Source organism: Falco punctatus (genome assembly GCF_963210335.1).
Source record: "Falco punctatus genome assembly, chromosome: 8".
In the NCBI taxonomy this organism is placed as follows: domain Eukaryota; kingdom Metazoa; phylum Chordata; class Aves; order Falconiformes; family Falconidae; genus Falco; species Falco punctatus.
The window spans coordinates 51,908,045-51,930,895 of NC_137588.1; the positions used below are offsets into that span (position 1 = coordinate 51,908,045).

The following is a 22,851-nucleotide window of genomic DNA, read 5'->3' on the forward strand; positions in this document are numbered from 1 at the left end:
TACACTTCAGAACAGGTGTTAGCCACAGTCTCCTGGCAAAATTGTATCTTTGCTAATTAAATTCTGCCCTGCTAAATTCCCCCTGAAATTTTAATTGGATTTTGTATTCCTCACTGTATGCCACAAATTGTTGTGTGAGGCTGCTTTGTGCTATTAAATGGATGCACTTAATTGGTAGGTGACTTACCCCTTATCCCCTAATACAGTATCTTATCATTTGTGAAGTGATTTAAAATTTATTAATGCTGGTAAGTCATTCTTTGTTTCCTCCAGTCTTCTCAAGTGACTTTATTTGGCTAAAAACTGTGTTAGAGAATAGTCTCAAAGGAATGTACAGCTAGAACTGTGAAGTGTTTCCTTCTTCAGAAAAAAAACCCAACAAACCCAGACCCCAACTTCATCCATGCTGAGAACTGATTTAAAAAGAGAGTGGGGTATAAAGACTGGTTGTAAAATGAACTAAGCTGAAACGTTGTTCTCATGAGGCAGACGTGTTTTGGAAGTACGCTACCAAAAATTGTCTGTTCTCTGTGCTTTAGACTGTTCACAAGTCAGCCGTTCATAGCATACCATGGTTTGATTTGCACATACCTTAAATATATGCTTGAACTGGATTTAGTTAATAATAAAGCAATAAAGACTTTATAGTCTACTAAAGCTGAAGTTAAGGCAGACAGCTTGAAATAACATTTCCCCGCCCCCTTTTTTTTCCTAATATGCTTCTAATTAATTTTCCTTTTTAAGAAAGACCTTTTTTGTTGCAAGACTTTTTTTTTTTTTCCCCCTTTTCCAAGTTCATTTTTACTGTTGCCTTCCTGTAATTTAAGTGCTAAATTACTTCTTGTCTTTCTAAACTGGGATTATTTTTCCCTTAATAATTCCATTCTTAATATGATTGAGTTTCTAATGCTGTCTAGTGTTGCCATGATGGTAAAAGCAACTTGAAAACAAGTACCCATTGTAAGCCTGACATTCTTTCTGATCACCTTTCTGGGCTGAAAAATGTCTGTTGGCAGATCCTTAACAGGTGGAGACCCTCATGACTCTACTGACAATCAACACCATTTGAGCATCTGCCCTGGATTGCTATCTTCTCTCAGGAAAAAAAAAAATATCTTGCTGCAGTTTCTGAGTTACCAATGGCTCTGAAATATTGCCATATGGTAACTCTGCAGAACACAGATGAAGTGCAACTTCTGGTATGTCTGCTCATGGTAAAACAGCACACGCGTGAAAGATTATTCTCAACAGTCAGTAAAAATTCGTTATCAAAGAAGGTCTCATTCCTGAATAGGCAGCTCAGATATAAGACCTCAGGATTTTTTCCATTATCAAGTACAACAAATAAGGCTGTTCGGTGATTTTCTTTTTTCCTGATATTCATTGTTATTTATATGGGATCTTTCTTGATATACTTTATATTCAAGTTATGTAGCGAATGTCTGTAGCTAGATTTATGTTTGTATGCATAGTTTTATGCATTAGATTCAGTTTCATACCCTGCTCTTTAGAGTGGTTAAACACTTCAAAATCTGGGTATTTAAAAGAAATATAGCGTATTTTTACATGTGTTTTCAGAAGTAAATATCTCCATTTCTTTTTTTTTCCTGTGTTCTGCTGTTTTTTAATTGATTGATTGCTAGTTTGCCAATAGGCTCTTTAACTGTTTGTGTTAGGATAATTCCAGATCTTCAACTATTGACCTTATTCCAAGTGCACTGATTAAAGAAAATGTTAATGATATAGTGCTATTTTCCTTATTTAATGATGCATCAAATAGTTATAATGAACAGGGTCATGAATACATTTGGGTTAGTGAGGAGGACAACAGTTTGATCAGTGCACCATAGATTTTTATTTTATTTATTCTAATTAAGCTGGCAGACGGCCTCCTATGTATATGATTTCATCCAAAACCCAACCAACCAACCAAGCAAGCAAAACTTGGAAGGAAAGTTAAGTTTAATTTGCCATTCACTTGGCATTGGCATTTAATAGCAGGCTCTTTTCCCCACTTTGTCCTAGCGAGTGTTCTGCAGATATTGATCTATTTTATAATTGTGGTTCTGATACCAGAATTTTTTTTGTGTGTTTGGGTGCTTTTTTTTTTTTTTTTTAATATGGGTGATCTCCACCTATATGTATGGTGACGCTGCAGGGAGAGTTTGGCTTGTGCTCGAGGATGTGCAGAGATCAAGCACACAGCTTAAAGCTCAGCGGTGCATCCTCTGAGAGCGCTACTCCTCATCATCCTGCTCCTGGGCTTCTGGTATTTACTTGTGACCACAGGAATATGGGTGCTTTGTTTTTTCTGGGGTTGAGGATAACTCTCTCCTTTATGTTCACATGCATTTATATTGATGGTGCTTCTTAGTGCAGCATTTACTGTTGTTAATGGCCAGCTGGTTCCAGCACAGTTAAGTCTAGCCTGTGTGGTCCTCCAGAAAGACCTGTTTTCTTCAGCCCTTTCATTTTTGTTTTTGTAGGTATCTTTACTGACAATTTTTAAACAGCACTGCATTGTCATGAGTTTGTAGATCTAGATGATGGGTTTTGGCTTCCTTGAAGAAAAAGTGTGCTATTTCTTCCCCTTTGTCTCGGCAACACTTTTTGTTTTAATGACTCTTAGTACTTTGCAAAGCAAGAATCAGACTCAGTCAGTGTTTCTGTACGAGTGCTTGGTACAGGGGAGATAGTGAAGTATTTCTCAGCCATTTCGCCACTGTACACACAAGTTGGATGTAATTACAGACCTTGTACCCAGGAAAACATTGGGTTTGTGGTCTTCCCACTCATCTAACAGCTCCATGAGATGTCTGGGTCAAAGTGGCTGCTAAAAGCCACTTGGGCCACTTTAGCTCTTCAGTCTTCCCACTTCTAACTTGTGACTAAATGACATGGTAAAACTCTTAATGAGCAAGACCAGTATGTTCAACTCAGTGCCGCCCAAAGACAGGTGTTATGTATTCCATTTCTTCTTTGCCTTTCATTCTCAGCTTTGGACAAATAGTTACCTTATACAATAGAAGTAATAAATATTTCCTTATAAATACTACAGCATATATGTACTTGTAACATAAACTGACTGCAGCAGTAATTTAAATATTATACAAAGTTGGGAGCACCACAGATATCACAATGGATTAATAAACATGTTGACAAGGTGGCTGTTAGATACCTGTGGCGCTGATGTGCTCTTGAGCCATGACAACCTCCTGGAGGCCAAGGATACTACAGAGGAGGGGAGGAATCCAATTTTCATGTTTATGGTAACAGGGCTCACTGTGCTTTCAACTTCTTGCTTCAACACAGAAACAATGTGTTCCCTGCAAATAATGATTTTCTGATTCATGAATCCCACAGACGCATACAGGGAAACACTTTTCAAAGGAAGGACAAGGTTAGACAATAGGAATATAAATGTAGGTACTGACACTTGCAGTGCAAATAAGCCTTGGGTTGTAAGGGTGTGCTAGGAATGTCACTGTACGAGGAAGAAAGCAGTTTAAATAAGGAACACACAAACACAGGTGTGGAATACTGTAGGCTCATGTGAAAATACTGTCAAATTGCTTGGGGTTTTTGTTTGGGTTTCTGTGGTAGTTTGGAACAGAATTTGAGTCATAATTCCTTCAAGAATGAAGCTGTGCAGTTGTGTCAGAAAAATACAGTGATTATGAAGTACTAATAATAGCACTTTCCGTTGCTGCACTGTGTATTATACATTGTTGTATTATTCATGTGTTTTTCCCTCAGTTTTTTTGAAGAAGGGTATTTATTTCAAAGGCACGAGAGAGGTGCAGTCCACATGGGGCTCTCAGCATCAAGATGTAGCGCTTTAACTTTTGTATTTGAGGCTGATTCCCTTTTATGTATGTTAAAATATTGTACTGGATTCTTTTTAATGAACATTTACATGCAGATATCCTGCTTTTCCAGCCCAAGAGGCAACCTTATGTAAAACATATTTGCATATTGACACAGTTACCATACTAGAGCTAGAGGAAAACAGAATAAAAGTCAACAGAGTGTGTTAAAATCTACTTGCAGGGAAAAGTTCCTTTAAGGGTTGGCATTATCTTGTCTCAGTCACATCTACCTTAAGAAATAGGCATAGGCTCGAGCAATGACTGGAGTTGCTATTCAGAAGAAAAATGAATTTCTGAAAAGTTACAGACCATTTTCCTAGCTTGAAAACCTCTGAAATGTGAGATGTGGTGATGAAGTTGTCTTGGTATGGTCCCTGGGAATGTCAGTGCAAACAGAGGGTAATAGAGGACACCAAGTAAACCAGGATATTGCCTGCGTAGCTGGATTTAACATGGGTTTGTGGTACGTAACAGCCAGAACTTTAAACTGGACTAGACTAAGTGAATTCTTCCAGGGAGGAAAATGTGAAAGGAGGTTGTTTCTGCCTCAGATTTCACAGAAGGTAGCTGCTTAACAGCATGTCTGGGGCTCTTCAGGGTTACAGTCTTGTGTGCCAATTAAATGCAGAGAGCCAAAGTAGATTTCTTTCTCCTTCTGTGGCCTTGTCCCATCTCCTAAAACACTTCCACGTCCTGCTACCTTGTGCATACCTATCCATAGCCATTAGCATCTCGTTAACCCACCAAGTAACTTTTCTTTGTATACCATTTCTACAACCTGGAGGGTTCAGTGTCAAAAGAATTTATTCTCGCCTCTTTCAGCATCCTAGGAAAGTAGTTGGGATACTGCCAATAAACCTGTGCTGTCTTTTCTGATATAGGTGTTACAACAGAGTTTCCTACAGAAAAGTCCTCTGAGCCTTGAGGCACACAACTCCCACTGAAATATTTTGAGAAGGCAGCAATGTGATTTCTGATCCCAACCAGGCTGTGTGAAGGGCATCTAGGAGCGTTACAGGTCTATTGCAATTTTTAGGAAATATGATGTAGTTCTAACAATATAATGAACATTCCTATAAACTTAATTCACATGGTACTGTATAAACAGTTTTGCACAGCAGAGGTGCATGTAGTTATCCTTGAAAAAGCTTTTAGAAGACAGAGGACTTATCCAGCTAGGAAATGATCTTTATATATGGGTGACTTTAGAAAGAGTAATCATTATAACTTAGTCATTACTAAAAGAAAATTAATGTTTACAGGCTCAGATAAGTGTCCAAAACCAACCTTAATTCTACATGTGTAAAAACATGTGTTGTTTTTAATGTTCTAATGATGTTAGCTGTTATCAATTACAGGTTTTAGCATATTGTTGTTGGACAGTCGATGAGAGCAATGTTCCTATTCTTTCATAACCAGATCTTTATCCAAAAGTAGAAGTGTTTTAGGTACTATGGTGTCCTGAACACTACAAGTGAAGACAGAATAATATTCCAGAACATTGCCTCACGCTGCGTTGCAAGCTAACATATCTTAATGAATAAATATTTTTCTAAATTGAACAAATGGCACAGGCACCAGGGCTTTCTTCTACAAATTACATTTTTCTCCTTGTGGCCTTGGATTTTTAATACAGCTATGGAATAATTAAGCAGAGTGGAGTATTAATGCAGTTTTATAAATAATGTTAAGGTTGCCAGATGTTGTTCATTTTTCCTCTTTTTTTTTTTTTGTAATGTACATCAGCATTCAAAATGTAGGCTGATAGTGGGTAGTGGGGAACTTAGATATGTAAGACCAAATGTTGCAAGGTATTAAAAATTGAGCTTATGTAGATGATGCTTTACTGATTCATTTGTTTGGATATACCCCTCACTTCTATTTCTAATTATGAAAAGACCAACTCTTAAATCAGATAAAAAGGCAAAAATCCAACGTATACAGTCTTCCAATGAAGTCTTCCCTTAAGTAAGAAAATTGGGAGATTTATTTACCTGTTAGAAAACAATATTCAGTGTCTGATCCCCTTCATCATTTCCAGACCATATATAATTGTATTGCACACCAATTTTCCTCTGCATAAGTTTCAAGTTAACGTAGCCAAATGAGATAAAAGTTTAGGGATCAGCTCAAAACATGAGGGTGAGTACCAGTTACAATGATGAAATCAATGGTAGGGTGCAAATCTGAGTATTTCTTTTCCCCAGATGATCTTTATCCTTAATAAAGGGTGGGAGGAGAAAATAATTTGTCATTTACACCCGCACAGTGTGGATGTACATTTTACTATAAAATTTCTGTTCCTAGAAATATGGCTTACTGAAAAGTAGAAGACAGTTGCTAATAATTGTTTTCAAACATCAGAAACAGTCTTCAGTTTTTATGCAAAAAGTTGGGGTTTAAGGCATTTCCATCAGTCTTCAAACCTACCTTTTTGGAATAGTGTTGAGAAATTCAGTATATATTTGCATGAAAGTACAAAAAAGTTCTTCCCTCTGCACCCAAGCTGGATCTTCAATATTATGCAAAGATAATAGTGCTTTCAAATTGAATCATTGCTTATATATATGCCTCATTTAAAAACCACGGAATAGCTCTTGTATTTGATTCTTTTGTTGACAAGACTACTCATGCAAAATTTACTCTATTTTTATCTATTTTGCAAGTATATCCTTATTAATACGATATTTCCTCAAATCTGCAAGTTAGGTACTGCCAAATTAATTTCATAGAATCATTTGGGTTGGAAAAGACGTTTGGGGTCATCAAGGCCAACTGTTAACCCTGGAGTTCCAAGCCCATCACTAAACCATGTTGCCAAGCACCACATGTATGTGGTTTTAAAACACTTCCAGGGATGGTGATTCCACCACCTCCCTGGGCAGTCTGTTCCAGTGCTTGACCACCCTTTCAGTCAAGAAATGTTTCCTAATATCCCGTCTAAACCTCCCCTGATGCAACTTGAGGCCGTTTCCTCTTGTCCTGTCACTTGTTACCTGGAGAAGAGACCGACCGCCCCTGCCTACAGCCCCTGTCAGGCAGCTGTGGGGAGCGATAAGGTCCCCCCGGAGCCTTCTCCAGACTACCCCCCCCAGTTCCCCCCACCGCCCTTCACAGGACTTGTGCTCCAGCCCCTTCCCCAGCCCCTGGACACGTGCAGATACATACAGGCAGGCATGAGAGACTTTGCTGAGTGAAGACTAAGCAGAGGCTGGAAAAGGCTGATTAGGTATAAAATATTGGCAGGTCTTCAAAATTTGTTTGGGTGAGGAAATGTACTGTCAACAGAATAAGAAGGCCAGGACGATCATGTAGGACTTGAATGATGGTGTTTACTGCCTCAGGTATTTGTGGCTTCCTTCCACTCATTCAGAACAGCTCTGACTTCTCATGGGTGATGTTGCCCTTACTATGTTCAATCATATTATCTATTTTTTATGGGCTGCTTGCGCAAAAAAACATACTACAGACATTTTAAAAGTTCTATAAAGTTGATAGTATTTTTTTTTAATACTATACATGTTTAACTATTCAGTCCCTTAGGAAATAACTTAACAGAACGCTGCACAAATCCACTTGGAAGTATCACAGTCAAACAGAGCTCTTGCTCCCCTGTTCATTTCTGGATTTTATTTAATGATCCAATTGATATTTAAGAGATACATGATTCATTGACTGAATTTTGTTCAGGTGAAAATTTTTAGCCCTGTGTATGAAATATGTGCACTTGATTATCATCCTTTCTGCACTGGAGGTTTTGGGGTACGGTAGAAGGTTCAAGCTGGCCCTAAGTGGTCTTGGCATTCTGAATTAGTCCATCAGTATGTACCACTGTTTGGCTTCCTGGGAGATGGGCTTTGTTTTTTGTCAAGGTTAAAACTTGTGAGCTGAATGAAACAAACATTTTTCTATAAGCAATTTTTCATGCCAAAACAGGGTGTTGAAGGTGTTTATTATTTTTATTTAACTTTGACTTGATTTCATTGACTTAAGCATGGAAGAAAATAGTTATGAATGATGAAGTAATGTTTTCTTAGGTCTTGAAACATAGTAAAAACTTTATATTTTCACTTTGTAGATTACTCTGATAAAAAAAAAAAAGTCCATTGCCTGCTTATATGTGATTGCACTTGTCTTTTCAAAATGGTTATTTTCATTTTGTGATTTAATGGCGTTGAAATAGATCACTTAAGAATTGATGTATTCATTTTTATCATATTTAAATCAGCTGCAGTTCTCATTTAAATAGCAATTTGTTATTTCTGCCTAAATGTTGCTTTCCTCAGCAACGACTGATATTATCCTCAAAGTTATATATTGCAATTTCCTATTGCATCTTTGAACATCTACTCTTATAAAAAGGGACAGTAGATTTCTTGGTCCTTCTGTATAGCTGATAATCAAATTGAGACTCAAGAAAATATACCATTATCCTGGGCTTCTTAATATTCATCTTCCTGGTATTCTACCATAGTCTACTTTTAATTATAAATTAAACTAAGATATTTCCCCCACCCCCTAAAAAGTCTCTTACATATAAGACAGATATGTCATGTTTAATCTAGTTACTTATGTGTTCAAAACCTCCATTTTATGTGATATGTTTAATGGGGAGTCATTAAACTTTACTGCAGAATTCTAATGTATACTAATCTGCTTTATTAAATTTACAGATTGAGGATTATTTTTTTTCTTTATAGTTTTACTATGAAAGTGAGAAATAAGTATGTTTAGCACTATCTTTATGTTGTCAGTAGTCACTTCCCATGTTTTCTTCACATAATATTTCCTCAATGTCACCCATGCTTCACTAAAATCCCCTTCAAGGATGATCCAGATTTAATCAATGCACAAGACTGACATGTCGTTGCTAGCCTTATCCTCAGAAGAAGTCCCCTGTAAGTGGGTTAGATAATATAAACTGTGGCAGAGCTATGGGGTAGGATGTTTCTAGGTGCTGTATGAAATGTGCATGGTTATCTAACATTACTTGTTTGCCTACAGAAATCAGAAAAGGAATTTCAGTAGTGATGGAAATCTGTGAACTTTACATATTTAAATAAGTAACACTGGACCAGATGTATTGTACATTATCGTGTTCTTGGGTATGCTTAATACATAAACCTGTCATTTGGTCTGCACGAACACCAAGCCCAAATGAGTGATGGGGATCAGGACTAAAAGATGAAGAGCATTCTTGCACATGATTTGAGAATTCCCACAGAGCTGGGAAAGTTCTGAACCCCAAGCTACAAAGAAAGTGCCAGGGGGTCGCACTGCAGAGACTAGCACTGGACGGTGCGGTGCCCATTTGTTGCTGGAGACTCAGAAAGCATATACTCAGTTCTGACAGTATGGCACCCGCTTTGGGCTAATTAGGCATCGTTAGCTTCATATCACCAGGCACCACTGTGCTGTGTATGCTCATTTCTGTTATGTGAAGGACACTTAGACTTGCAGGATCTCCACGGTGTTGAATCCGATAACTTTTTAGATCATTCATAGTGTTGGGAGTAACTGAGCTTATGGAAGCAGAAAGATTGCAAGAAATTGCCAAGTTCTAGGAGCTAGAAGGCTTTTGAATATTATTGCACTGGTACAGTTCTGTCTGTTTCTGATCTCTCTTTCTTTTCCTGGAGGTATAGTAACATTGGAAGTTTACTTGTGAAAGCATTTTGCAGCAAGTGCTCTAAAGTACAAATGATTTTGGTTGAAATCGTTAGAAAAAAAAGGGCAATGACATTTGATGGGTTATGCCAGGACACCTTTTCTGTAAGTTACTACGCTTACCGTAAGCAAGACTCAGCCTGAAGTGCCTACATGAAAATTAAACTTTGTTCTGCTAATGCCAGGAAGAGCCTGGGATTCGTTCTGTAATATCACTTGTCCATCAAAACACCTTCTTTTAATAGCTGCATACTGTCCTACAGTAATTACAGAGTCACATTTCCTTCTTCCCTTTTTTTCTTCTCCCCAGCCCACTCTCTCCAATAAGGAACTGTTTGTACAACTTCAAGATGGTTGTTTTTTGAGAATGTTACCAATATAATCTAAAAATCAAGCGAGTTTCACTTTAGTCAGAAAATAGTACATCTTCTTTTGTATCCAAATCCTCAGACCCATAGGGGGAAAAGTCCTTGAAGTGAAATGTAAAAAGAATTTTAATGTTTTACGCAGAAAGACAGAATTTGGAGGGGGAGGGTGGTGAGAAAGAGGAGAGAGAAACAAGTACAATGTGCTTTTTCCAGTTTCTCTGATGTCAAATGTGTTCAGCAGTGCACAAACTCTGACTTTCCTTCTCCTCTCCGTATCACTCCATTGATTTCAGTGTATGGTGAAGATGCCTGCAAATTCAAAGAAACACTACTAACTTACACTTTCTGGCTATGTTTTTGGATGAATAAGTGGATGGTGAAGAATGAAGTGATGCAGTGAACCAAGTTTGAGTGTTCTGAAGGGGTTTGGAATTTCAAAATAAGCTTTGCATGTTACTTACGATTTTGTAAGTCATTTTGCTGTGTGCTCTGTGCAAAAGCAAAACTGCTGAATAAATTCCTGGAAAAGAAGAAGGTGGTAGTTCTATGTTTAAGAATAAATAAAATGCATAGATATTGCTACTAAAGGTGTTCCATGGTCTGTTATATAAACAGGATTAGCAATTTATTTAATATTTCTGTATAGCACTCATCTCGTGGTGCAGGGCCTGTAGGTGTCAAGTTCCTCAATTAGTCTGATAGTCTATGACCTGCATTTAAACAAAGTAATATGTTTTAAGACTGTCAACTAAGCATACTTTGTATATGCTTAATCCAAACATTGTCTGGTATAGATATCATCCATCAGTTCTCTCCATTTTATTTTGGGAAGCTACTGTACTGTGAATGGCTAGGCAAAGAAAATCCAATTGATAGCAACAGAGATGTGAGAGATTAAGTAGCTTGGTACTCACTCCCTACTTATGAGACCATAGATTTTTGTATTATTGTAAAGTAATTTTGTGATTTTTTTTTTTCCAAAATGCCATGTGTACATTGCAACTGTGTTATTTTCCAGAATGTATATGCTATTCTTCTTGTAAATGGTTGCTTCATAACAGTATTGAATTCCAGAACCGGCCGCAAGGTGAGTTTTCGTGTGTTTTGTATTGGTGAGCAAAAGGCAGGTACCTCAGGTGATCAGAAAGACTGCATGATGCCAGCTTTTCTGAGCTTCCACACCTGCTGAGCAAAAGTGTTGAAGTGTCTAAATTGTGCTCCATCATACTTCCATGCTGACAATGTCCAGAACCACTGATAGAAGATGTAACTAGAGGAACACCTTTTTTTGGATAAGCTTGAGTGGACAGGGATAGGATTAAGACAGCTCCCAACCGGATCCTCACTGTTAGCACTGGAGTGGTAATCCCTCGCTCAGGTGTAACGCTGGATGTATGCACGTGCTGCTCAGTGCTGTTCCAGCCACATGGCCAGTTTGCTGATGGTTCAGAGCAGAGTGAGGTGAGTGAATGGCCTCAGGATCCTCTCTGATTTAGCCACATTTTCACTGTTCTGCATGTTTGTCATTTATTTTTTTCCCCACAAAACAACAAACACCTTATCTTTAGTGTCCAGGTGCTACCACAGTAGTAGTAATATAGACAACTAGAATTCCTACACGGTGTGCACACTGAAGAAGTGTATGTGTATGTATCAATCTAAAATATAGCCCAACTGTTGTGTACAAACAAAAGTGTTGTGAGGCAGTGAATCCTACTGATAAATCCTGAGTTCTTTAGAAATGTTGGCTTCTTTTTTCCATTGTGAGGTGTTTCTGATAACTGTCTTGTGTCTAAACACTCTCATGCTCAGGCAGTAATGCTACAACTTTCATTTTAGGTTGTTTGCATTTAAAGAGTTTTCAAATTTTGACTTTTTTTAAATAGACTGGAAAAAAATAGGCATTTTTAGTTGGTTCTGTGAAAAGGGGGTTATTTTATGTTTTTCTAGCTGTTTGTTTTTCTTCTACAGTGCTTCATCATTTGTAGTTCCTTGAAGTACAGGCGATGATAAACTCCCTGTCCATGCTAATGTCCATGCTAGTGGAGAATGCTTTCCTTCTCTCCAGATTGGTGCCATATTACCAGGACATTGTATTGATTTGGTTGACTGCCAACGTGTGATGCATGACAGAAATGAGAAATTGAACTTTCTGAATGTGAAGTAAATGGTGCTGATGATGATATATAAATGATTTGGGAAAAAGCAATCAATCAGATTCTCTGTACTGGTAGTAGTGCTACGTACAATTCAATATATACTAAAACTACAGTTCTTTTACAGTCTAAATCAAATAGTTCTGTGCTAAACAGGTTCTCGCAAAAACGACTTGCACGATTTTTGGTTTTAGTATGCTTAACTTTCTACATTACTGATGTGTGATCTGATAATTTAGAAACATTGAGTTGATGTTCATTAACTCTGCCTTTTTCTTGTCAAGTGTCACAGGTTATTCTTCTAGACTGTTTATTACTATTTTAATTTGGTTGGTCTTTAAGTTTAACTTGTAAGTAGAGTTGTTTTCAGTCCCAGATACCTGTAGATGGAGTTTATTATAGACACTGGTAGTTGGAATTTGATATCTGTAAAACATCCACTAGAGACAGAAGTAGGTCTGTTGTCTCTTCTGGCAGATGCTTTGCAGGTATTAGACTTATATCCTGTTATCTTTGGGTACTTCAGCAACACAAAATAGGACTCGTGCTGGTGACTATAGTCTTTTCTCTCCTTCTCTGTGTTATGAAATGAATGGGATAATTCATCCATCTTGGAAAGAGAGAAAAGTATTTTAATGAAAGCTTGAAGAGACTTCCTGAAATTCTTCTCATCAATACTTGCTAACAAATCTTGTCATTCGGTGCCCAAACCTCAGCTTAGCACTTCCCCCGTGTAAGTACCTTAAGCAGCAGGGAGCTCCATGCGGTCTCCCAGAAGCAGCCCCACCGCTGCACATTTTGGAATCTTCAGTTTGAACTTCAGGGTCAGATTTTTGAAGGAGTTCAGCTCTCCTCCAGAAGTAGTTGTCGATACTTGCTTATTATTAAGGCTGTGAGAATACACAGAGAAGCTGAACCGCATCTTCCTGGTCGAGGGCAGCGCTGAAGCAGTTGGCAGTCTGCTGGAACATAAACCCCGGAGTTCTCCTGTGTGAACCCTGCTATGATTAGGTGGCTGATGGCCAAACTGCGTATGGGCAGTTGGGCAGAAAAGTTCTAACAGATGTTCTAAAAAATAAACTAAAATAAAGAGCCATTTGGGCTTTTTATAAACACATTTTCTCTTACATAAAAAAGTGGGATTTTTTTCTTGCTATAGCCTATGTTAGCATTTGTTTTGTCAACAACAACAACAAAAGATTGATTTATTAGTTATGAAGTTTAACAGTTAAATTAACTCAAAATTAAATAAATTAGCTAGATTAATCCCACTGACTTCAGTAAATGGTATTAGAATCTGGAATTTACTGCTGGAGAGCAGGGAATATCTGAGAGAGAGTATCAGCAAAACTCATCAACATTGCAAAGTAAGAGTGAACCCTTAGAACAAGGTGTGTTATATTCTTTCTAATCTCTCTAAGGATGTCCTTTTATATTTTTCATAACATAAGCTTGCTTTTACATCTGAAGATCAGCCAATTTATTAATTTTTCTTCATTTTTTTTATATTAGATTTAATTCTATTTTTCTCTTTGAAAGCCTAGAGTGAGACTTGACAAATGTAAACCAATAACAGACAAACCTAAGTACGCTGTCTGCCTTTTTTCTGAAGATAGACTTGTGACCAGAAAAGTAAAAGATGTCATGACAACCTGATGGATTTCAGGTCTGCAGAATCTGCACGTATTCCCCATACCATGTAATGCTTAGAAAAAATGACCGAAGAACTTACTGCACCAAATGAAGGAATTGTGCTTCACACAAGTACTGGAACAAATGTCTTCCCTTCAAATGCCTTCCTGAAGTGGGCCTGTCTTGCCACAACGCAATCAATAACGACCTCTATCCATGTGCCATTGATCTTCCTGGAAAAGTACCTTCTAAAGCAAGTGAAGCAGATCTAGCGGTACTTAAAATCTAGTGTTCTGCAGAGAGCAGAAACAGCGTGCCCACAGGCAGTGCCTCAGTGCTGGCAGTGATTTCCCCTCCTGACAAACGACTGCTGCTTCTCCGCTGGGAGGAGGAGCACCCACAGCTGTAATGGTCCCATGGACATCACAGCAAGGGCAGAGAGCCTTCTTGCCATGCGGTATTTGGGAACATGACAACGGCTATGGGTATTAGTAAGTAACAATTTGCAAAACCAAAGGCGGTTTGCTGGAACAGAGCTTTTACAGGTACCCACTGGAGAGCCACAGGGGGCCGGGCAGGATGGGACTTTCACACCCACAACCGCGGCAAGAGGAGGAGGAGAGTTACCAAGGTGTCACATTAACAGCGTCAAAGCCAGAACTTGATGTAAACTTTTACCACAAGTAGTAATGAGCGTGAAAAAGCTAAAGTAAACGTTACAATATATTGTCAAAGGTTTACAGGTTGTTTTCCACAGCTCAAGACTGTTTAGTTCAGAAACCAATGTAATCTCAGTTACATGGCTAAGTACCAGTACTCCTCATTTCTTAAAATGTTCAATACTTAGAAGTGCCTCAGTGTTTCAGGTCATTTTAGAAGAAACAAAACTTTTAAAGTATTGTGCTCTTCCATTGTGTACCTTTTGCTATCTTTATACTGTGGAGGAAGTAGAATAAGGTTAATTGAAGAAATGAGAGATAGGGAGGGAGGTGCTTATATAATTAGGCAGTCTCTCTCAGAAAATCATAATTAAGCACCAAAATACATTATTTCCTCATGAGAACAAAACAATTCCCATCTCCTAGGTAAGTCTGTAATTTGACTATTGAAATAATTTAACTGATACTATAGAACAATTCAAATTTGGTTCTAACAGCAGTCTTGGCTGAACTGCGGATGCCTTGCTTAGCTATTGGAAATCATTGTGCTAAAGCTATTCTTATCTCTAGATACAGCATCACTTGGTCAACATGCAACAATTATGTGCCGTAAATTTCTTCTGAGACAAGTCTATGTGGAATGCTATAGGTCTTCCTATGCAAAGATGCAGTAAGCGAAAAACAAAGTTAAATCACATGTTGATCTTCATGAGACAACTAAAATGCTGATGGGTTCTGATAATGAAAAAGGCAGATTTGAACATACTCTGTTGTATCACAAAGTATGTAAGAAGCATGAGTATGGTTGTGGAGTCACGGTTAATGCTTTTTTTGGTTACAGAGAATCAGCTTTCTACTGACAGACAGCAGTAATCTTGGCTCCGTTTCAGAGCTCTCATGTTTTAGACTCTGAACAAGTAACATACAATAAATTGAAAGATTATGGTGTCTATGAGGATTTTTTTTGGTGGCACTGTCCAAACAAGAGGGAAGCTAAATATTATGGGAAGCTATTAGTCCAATTTATGTTCAGTTATTCCTTTGATGATTCTCCTCTTGGTGAAACAAGAGAAAGTATGAGGGGAAACAAATCAGTGACCACTGATGCAAGCTATTTGTTGATGCGGATTTAAACTGTTTCTTAAGGAGTTCTGGATAAGTCAAAAGCATGTAACATTCCACTTTGTAGAGCTTTTTCTCCCTTAACTGTTGAAACTTCTTTAGAAAATACAAACCTCTTCTTTTCTTTGGTTGGTCTTATCAGCTAGAGCTAGTGAACCTTTGGGTAAATGAAAAGATTAAGGAAGAACTTATTTCACAAAAAAATAAAAAAATCTATTCTCTCATCAGTTTTGCGGTCAGTGTCAGCAACTTTCAAAGCAAAGCAGGTTCCATCTTGAGTTCTTGATGTTGAGGAGCAGTTTGAAATCTGTCCTGTATGAATGAGATTGCTCTGATTCCTGAAATTAGTTTTCCATTTTCTGCCCTCAAACTAGTTTAGATTTGCTGCTAGACCCATGAAAAACAGAATGATTCATGTATAAAAAAACCCTGTAATTTCTATCAATATGCTATAAGAATGTAACATACTTTAAAACCTGCTGTATGTTGGGATAGATTTTTATGGTTGTTTCAGTGTTTTTACAGATTACTGTGTTCATCTCTTAAAACTCAGTTACCTCATCTGCTGCTGTACACCTGGATTATACTTCGATTATAAAAAATTAGTGATGCGTGGAAGCAGTTTTATATTTTCTAGGTTATCACAAAATGCATAACCTCAATTATTCCTTGAAATTAAACACTATTTGAGCACTCTAATGTTTAGTATAGAATTTTATCCTTTGTCTGTGGGTGAGAACTTAAAATTAAGGTCATATATCTACCATTTTATTCTGTCAGTTTCCCAAAATGTCATAGTCGCTATTCTGTCTCCAAGTTGTTCTTTTTATTTACAATTTTCAACAACAAAAACCTTTAAAAGGCTATGAACCTTCATGGATGTCTTATTCCCTGGTTCTGTAGTAGATTTATTTCTGTGGTCTACTGATCAGTTCTACACACCAGCGCTGGAGTATGCGAGGTAGCTCAGCTGCCGTTTGGCCAACCCAGATTCACATTTCATATGTTTATTTTATGGCTGTGTGAACACATGCCATCTTCTGGGTTTTTTTTATGTGGGTGGTGGGATATTTTTTTTTTTTTTTTGCTTGGTTGGTTTTTTGTGGGTGTGTTTTTGCCATGCAGAGTGATGGCTGTTGCATCTGCTATAGCTGCTTCTTACGAGGGCCTCACCGACCGTGGCTGCCTTTTGTGGCATTCAGGCCACTTTCAGAAAAAGAATGATGCTGGGAATATGAGAAGAACCTAAATGGGTTTGAACTAGTTTGTTCTTTTCTCACATTATAAACTACATGGCGCCCAGAGCAAATGTCATGAGATAACTGTACGTCAAACTTCTCTGTTACCCATATTGGTCTCACTGTCCTCTTTCGTATGCCGATCATGGTGCACGAGACAGAAAAGCATCTCTTCCAGGCGTCTCCTGGTGACTTGGTCTTATTTCTGGTACCAGTGCTGATGTTTCAGCCCAGGGGATGCAATTACAGCAAACCTAGACTGTTTTATCCAGCCTTGGGACCAGAAGTAACCTTACGCTGGATGTACAGTTACTATCTATGTATGGGATGTGTGTAGTCTTACTTTGCTTTTAAAGTTTTGGTTTACTAATATATTGATATAATATATCTTTAAAAACCCAAAGATTAAAATGCTCCTAGGATTGCCATTGGAAATCATATTTAGAATGACTTGTGTCTGTCTGTCTCTATACATCTATTATGTTATTAATGGTTTAGTTTTAGAAATATATTTGAAGTTATTTTCTGAGTTAATTCTTTGGACTGTTCTCCATGATGTCAGAAGAGATGTATATCTTAACTGTTTACTCCTGTTTTTATAGATGGCTATACAACAGATGACATTGAATTTTACTGGCGTGGGGGTGATAATGCAGTCACAGGAGTGACAAAGATTGAACTGCCACAGTTCTCCATTGTAGACTACAAGCTTATCACCAAGAATGTTGTTTTCTCTACAGGTTTGTGGAGGGGGATCTAAGAGGGGAATTCACTGGGAAGACTTTTACAGATGGATTAATTCTCAATGTGCAGTTCAGGATCTGAGAAAAAATTTTAGAAATGGGAATAAATCAGAGCAGCAAGTTTTTATTACAGCTTTCATAGTGTATAAGGCATCACTCATTAACATATGAAGAGGATACAGTAGTCTGTCATGTTACGGCTTAGTCAAGCTGTATTTTCTGTTCTCCTATGAAAACTGATTAAGCCAGTTATATGCCTTAGCGCCCTAAACCCAACAAGAAGTAACCCAGCCTCTAGGAGATTTAGGAACCTTTTTCTCACTGTTTCTAGATGTTCCTTGTGCCAACCTGTGGTTGTGTTAATCTAGTTATTTTGTCTTAGCTGTAAAACCTTTCAAATCCTTGTTCCACAGGACTTTGTAGTTTAGCCTATGCTAACAAGCATATGACTTTCTGAAGGCTGAAAAGATGCTTTGTGAGAAGGAGTAGAAAATAAGATTGGATTTCATAAAATAAATTTAAAAAAATAAGAAACAGCTAGAATATTTCAATGACACTTTGAATCACTCAAGAGAGACAAAAAATGAGTTGGGATATTACTGTGTGATGTTTTCTACCTACCTGAGAAAGCTACTGGGTGTGTTAAAAAAAGAAAATCTTAAAAACTCACTTTCTAGGTATGGATAGAAATCATCTTTGGAGTACAGAATGATTGCACATCCCAAATTCTTCAAAACCAAGCAGAGATAGGACTTGAATAGGCATCTCTAGACACCCATTTCAACAAGTGTTTCATATGCCAAAATATTTCTGGTGTCAAATGGCAAAGGGCGAGTGTTGCATTGCTTGGAGAGAAGGTTAGAGCAAGAGTTACACTGGAGCAGGCATGCCCCACTGTGTCACAGAAGAAGCACTTCTATGCTTTGATGCTCTGGAATGTACTTTGGCTGGTGATTGTTGAATATTTTGATTAGCAGAAGATACGCACCTAGAGCATCCTTGTACCATTTAGAATAAAAGATTACTTAGTCTCAATTCTTGCTAGAAATTCTGCAGCTGATTATCCTGGATCTTACAGCTCTGTGTGTACTCTATGTTGCATGAGACAATAAAACCAAAATGACAGAAAATTGTTTTCAGGCTTTATACAAGTAAATTATGGCCATACCAAATATTCTTTTTTAGGTGCCTACCCAAGGCTGTCTCTCAGCTTTAAACTTAAGAGAAACATTGGTTACTTCATTCTGCAGACCTACATGCCTTCTATTCTGATCACTATCCTGTCCTGGGTTTCCTTCTGGATTAATTATGATGCTTCAGCTGCAAGAGTTGCTTTAGGTAGGCATTTTTACGCATCTCATGCAGTGTGCATTAGCTGAATGCTTTTTCTTGCTTCTGGCTTAGTGGATAGTGCCTGATCTGAAAAATAAATCTGTTAGATCTTTTTATGTCTGGCTTGTTAAGCTTTTTATTATTTGAATCAGCACTTAAATCATCACAATTTAAATAAAAATTAAAGTGATTTCATGTCTGAATTAGCTAACTGTATAATCATTGTAACTAGAATTAGCCTAATTGTCTCAACATTTTCTGTTGTTGTTTTACTGCTGGTTTTTTTCTCTGAAGAGAATGCATTTCGTTTGCTTTTGCCCATGGCAGTCCAGAATGCACATTCAGCTCTGGGCTATAGATTATAAATTACTTGTCCTTTCACATATGAATTAAATAAAGTTTTACTAGGGCTGAATAGCTAACTTCTCCTTAAGTTGAGGGCGTTTTTCCTTACTGTTACGTTACAGTCTAAAAGCAAGACCGTTTCCCTGAATAATCTGGAAAGTACTCTTATGTCTCATCACTAATCCCATGGGTGTTTGTTTATACTGTGTCCCTCGTCAGAGGATCCAAGTGCGTTATAAAAATAAATACGAGTATCTATTGCCAAATTTTGTATAAATCAGACTGCTTCCTGCCAGTACAGGTCTTGTATAGCTAAAGTAAGTGCATCACCATAAAAGATGCAATTGAGAATTTGACATTTGAATTTTATAGAATACTGTCTTGGGTTTTACCAGGCCTTTCTGTGTAGCATTTTCTCCTAAGAACTCAAGACTACAGATATTTTGAAAATGCTGGAGGAAAGCAAGGTAACAGTGACTCTAGGCTGGTAATTTATAACTGAGACTTGTTAGAGAAGGTTACAGTTTATCTGGTTAAAAACATACTCATAGAATGCAACTACTGTTTGTTTGTTTGAATGCAATTTCTTACAGGTATAATTTTCTTTTCTATACAAAAAGAATAAAGATAAGGAATATGGGCAGAGGTTGGAGGTGGGCTTTTTTTCCACCAGGAAGAAAAACCAACCCATCAACTTAGAATTTGTCAGCTCTAGTGTTTGAATATTATGAGCTATTATGCTAGAAAATTAAAATTAATTCAGTCAATGAACTTGTCAATTCTTTTTTCCAGGAATCACAACTGTGCTCACAATGACAACAATTAACACCCATCTTCGAGAGACTCTTCCCAAAATTCCATACGTGAAAGCCATTGACATGTACCTTATGGGTTGTTTTGTCTTCGTGTTCATGGCTCTGCTGGAGTATGCATTGGTCAACTACATCTTCTTTGGCAGGGGACCGCAGCGCCAAAAGAAGGCGGCAGAAAAAGCTGCCAGTGCCAACAACGAGAAGTTGCGAATGGATGTCAATAAGGTACATTGAAATGGAGATATATTTTTAGCATTGCCCCAGGAAGGCAGACTTTAAGTTCTGCCAGGCAGAGCTTTAGAATGTGATTTCTTGTAGAAAATGAGTGGAGTGGGATTATGATGACCTTGTCTTAGCTCTGCAGAGCAGTGTGTTTAACCCCCTCAGCAATGAATGCTGCCCTCTAGCCTGGAAAACTGAATGATGATTTTCTAAAGCATGCACTCAGTTAAGCTCTACTGTGAGATGTTTTCTGTCAGGACGTAGAGTTAAATATGTCTAACCTGTTTCCAAAGGAACAAATCCAAAATGATGGCTATAGCTGATATTCTAGTAAGAGCTGTATGGAACATTGGCAATGAAACCTAAATTTAACCTACTTTCATAAATCTTTCAGATGACCTGGATAAGAAACATTTGCTACAGAAGTGTTTAAAGCTTGAAACGTTTGCATATTTTCAACATATAATGGCCCAGGATACTGTTGACTAAATGTGAAACTGCTCAGAAATAAAGCGTCAACTTGCTGTGCACTTAATTTTGAATCTAAAAATGGTCCCCTGGGGTTGGAGGATTGAGGCAGCAAATACATTTGCCAAGATACACACTTTTAGAAAAAATATCCATTATGCCTAATGAAAATGGAGCACTTAATGTAAAGCACTTGTCATTTTTCACTTTGACCATTTTGAATGAGTTTCACACAGTGGCAAATCTGGGCTGAATGTTAAAATGTAGTCAGTGTGAAATGTATAAACTTTCACACACACAGAGAATTTGAAGTTAAATAAAGTTAATATTTTTTTTTCATTAGAAGCTCTTTGAATTTGTAATTCAGCATGATAATCCATGGGGAAAAAAATCAAAATGAGAATTAAAGGAAAAAGTCTAAATCAGAATGAAAATAAAGAACCCCAAGTGATTATTTGTGAAGTGGAAACATAAGTTTCATACAGCTCTAGTGGTGGAATTTCTCATGTTTGTTCAGAACTTCTACACTAGGATACTGTGTCTGCAGACAAAAGAATGTTTTGTTCTATTTTGGCTGGAACAACAAAAATTCATCGCATGTTGATAGCATAAAACAGTTTTACAGGTTATATACCCTTTCAAGATGCAGTATTATATTGTCATGGCTTAGATATCTCACCCATTCATTAATTATGGGGTTTTTTTTCTTTTTAATTTGAGAGATACATGTTTTAATGAAAGAAGGCACATGCATAATGATGAGATTAATTTTCATGTTATGGTACCATAGATCATCTCTTACCATCGTAAAGTTTCATGGAAACACTGTAAAATCTTTTTCTTCTATTGGTGATATTTCAGCAATGTAAAAGATCTGCAAGCTTTTATTTAATTTGTCAAGTTCATTTTTTAAAAATAATTAACCTTTAAACAATCAAAGCTATTAACAAAGAAACTGTAGGTAATTTTATGAGACTAGGTCTGTGTTTACCTGAAGTCTTTCCTCTAATGTCAGTGGAAATTTAAGATATATAGGTGTCAGTGTCACCTCCAGCTGAGGTATATTTTTGTATACTGCTTTACTTGTGATTTTTTTCTGTATACTTATTCTTACAATAGATCTTTCCGATATTTAACAGAGTAGCCAAAATCTAGTGGCAAATTGCTAATCACGAGCTAGAACTTGAAAGCACTAACTAGTGTACTAATCCAATCCACTAAGGAGAGTACGTTAATTCCAATAATCGTTGCACAAAGTATACTGGGAACAACTTTACATTATTTGTAGGGGTTTTTTATACTGAGCCTTTTGCTTAATATAGGAGGCCAGCGTGGTTCATAGTCTACAGCAGCTCTGCTCCGGTATCCGGATATGCTCTGATGTGATAACGTGGTTTGCAATCCCTTAAGCAATAGATGGAGAATCAAGCAGCAGAGGGTCAGTAAAGAGTAGTCTTCCGAGAGCCCTGTCCTACTGCGTGTAGGCTGCTCTGGGCAGGAGGAAGGGAGCTGACATCTGTTCTTGCTCTGACCAACAGCGAGAAAACAGATTCATATTTAATGGACCTGAATGTTTTATCTATGAAAGGGGGGGAAATATTATGTAAGTATTTTCATTTACAAGAACCAGAAATGTTTCAGTTCAGATGCAGGTTTCCATGAAAACCCAAGTATTTTAGAAATGGGACCAAACCAACACTCCATCTCTAATCAGGATCCAGCATTGAAGGACTAAATTTCCCGAGTATGAGTGTTTTGCGATATTACTAGATTCCTTTTGTATTACTGCATGGAATATGATGAATTTATCAGAATCAGATATTATGTCAGAAAGATTAATGCTATGAGTAATAAACCTCATGAAACGTGAGGATGAAAACTTTTATAAAGCTATGTTGCTGCATTTGGCATAGATATTGTAAAAAAGGTGGATAGTTACGCTGCACTACAAGCAGTAGTTCAAATCTTTGTTTACACATTATAGACCAGATATACAGATACAGATCTGTAATAAATTTCTTCAGATTCCAACACCATTCTTTCACAATAGCCTCTGACAACTTTTCAAGCAACAAAAGGTGGTGAGAAGTACTGATGAAGTCCTTCCATCCACAAGTATTTGCAAAATCAAAGTAGAAGTTAACACATGATCCCTTTTAGGCTGCTGAATTCTTTTGTATGGAGAGGTTCCAGGGCAGCTACAGGCACTAGTAGTCTC

General features: G+C 37.4%; 1 protein-coding gene across 7 annotated transcripts in view; it reads left to right on the plus strand.

Moving 5' to 3' along the window:
• GABRB2 (gamma-aminobutyric acid type A receptor subunit beta2) overlaps positions 1 to 22,851 on the plus strand; it is a 229,586-nt gene that overhangs the window by 173,221 nt on the left and 33,514 nt on the right. For all 7 annotated transcript variants that reach the window (XR_013929983.1, XR_013929984.1, XM_080399297.1 and 4 more), the window contains 3 exons: positions 17,314 to 17,451; positions 18,640 to 18,792; positions 19,924 to 20,168. Coding sequence is in view for 5 of the 7 variants with exons in the window: in XM_080399297.1 (XP_080255423.1) it covers positions 17,314 to 17,451; positions 18,640 to 18,792; positions 19,924 to 20,168 (536 nt within the window). In the remaining 2 variants the exon portion in view is untranslated. The remainder of the gene's footprint in view (positions 1 to 17,313; positions 17,452 to 18,639; positions 18,793 to 19,923; positions 20,169 to 22,851) is intronic.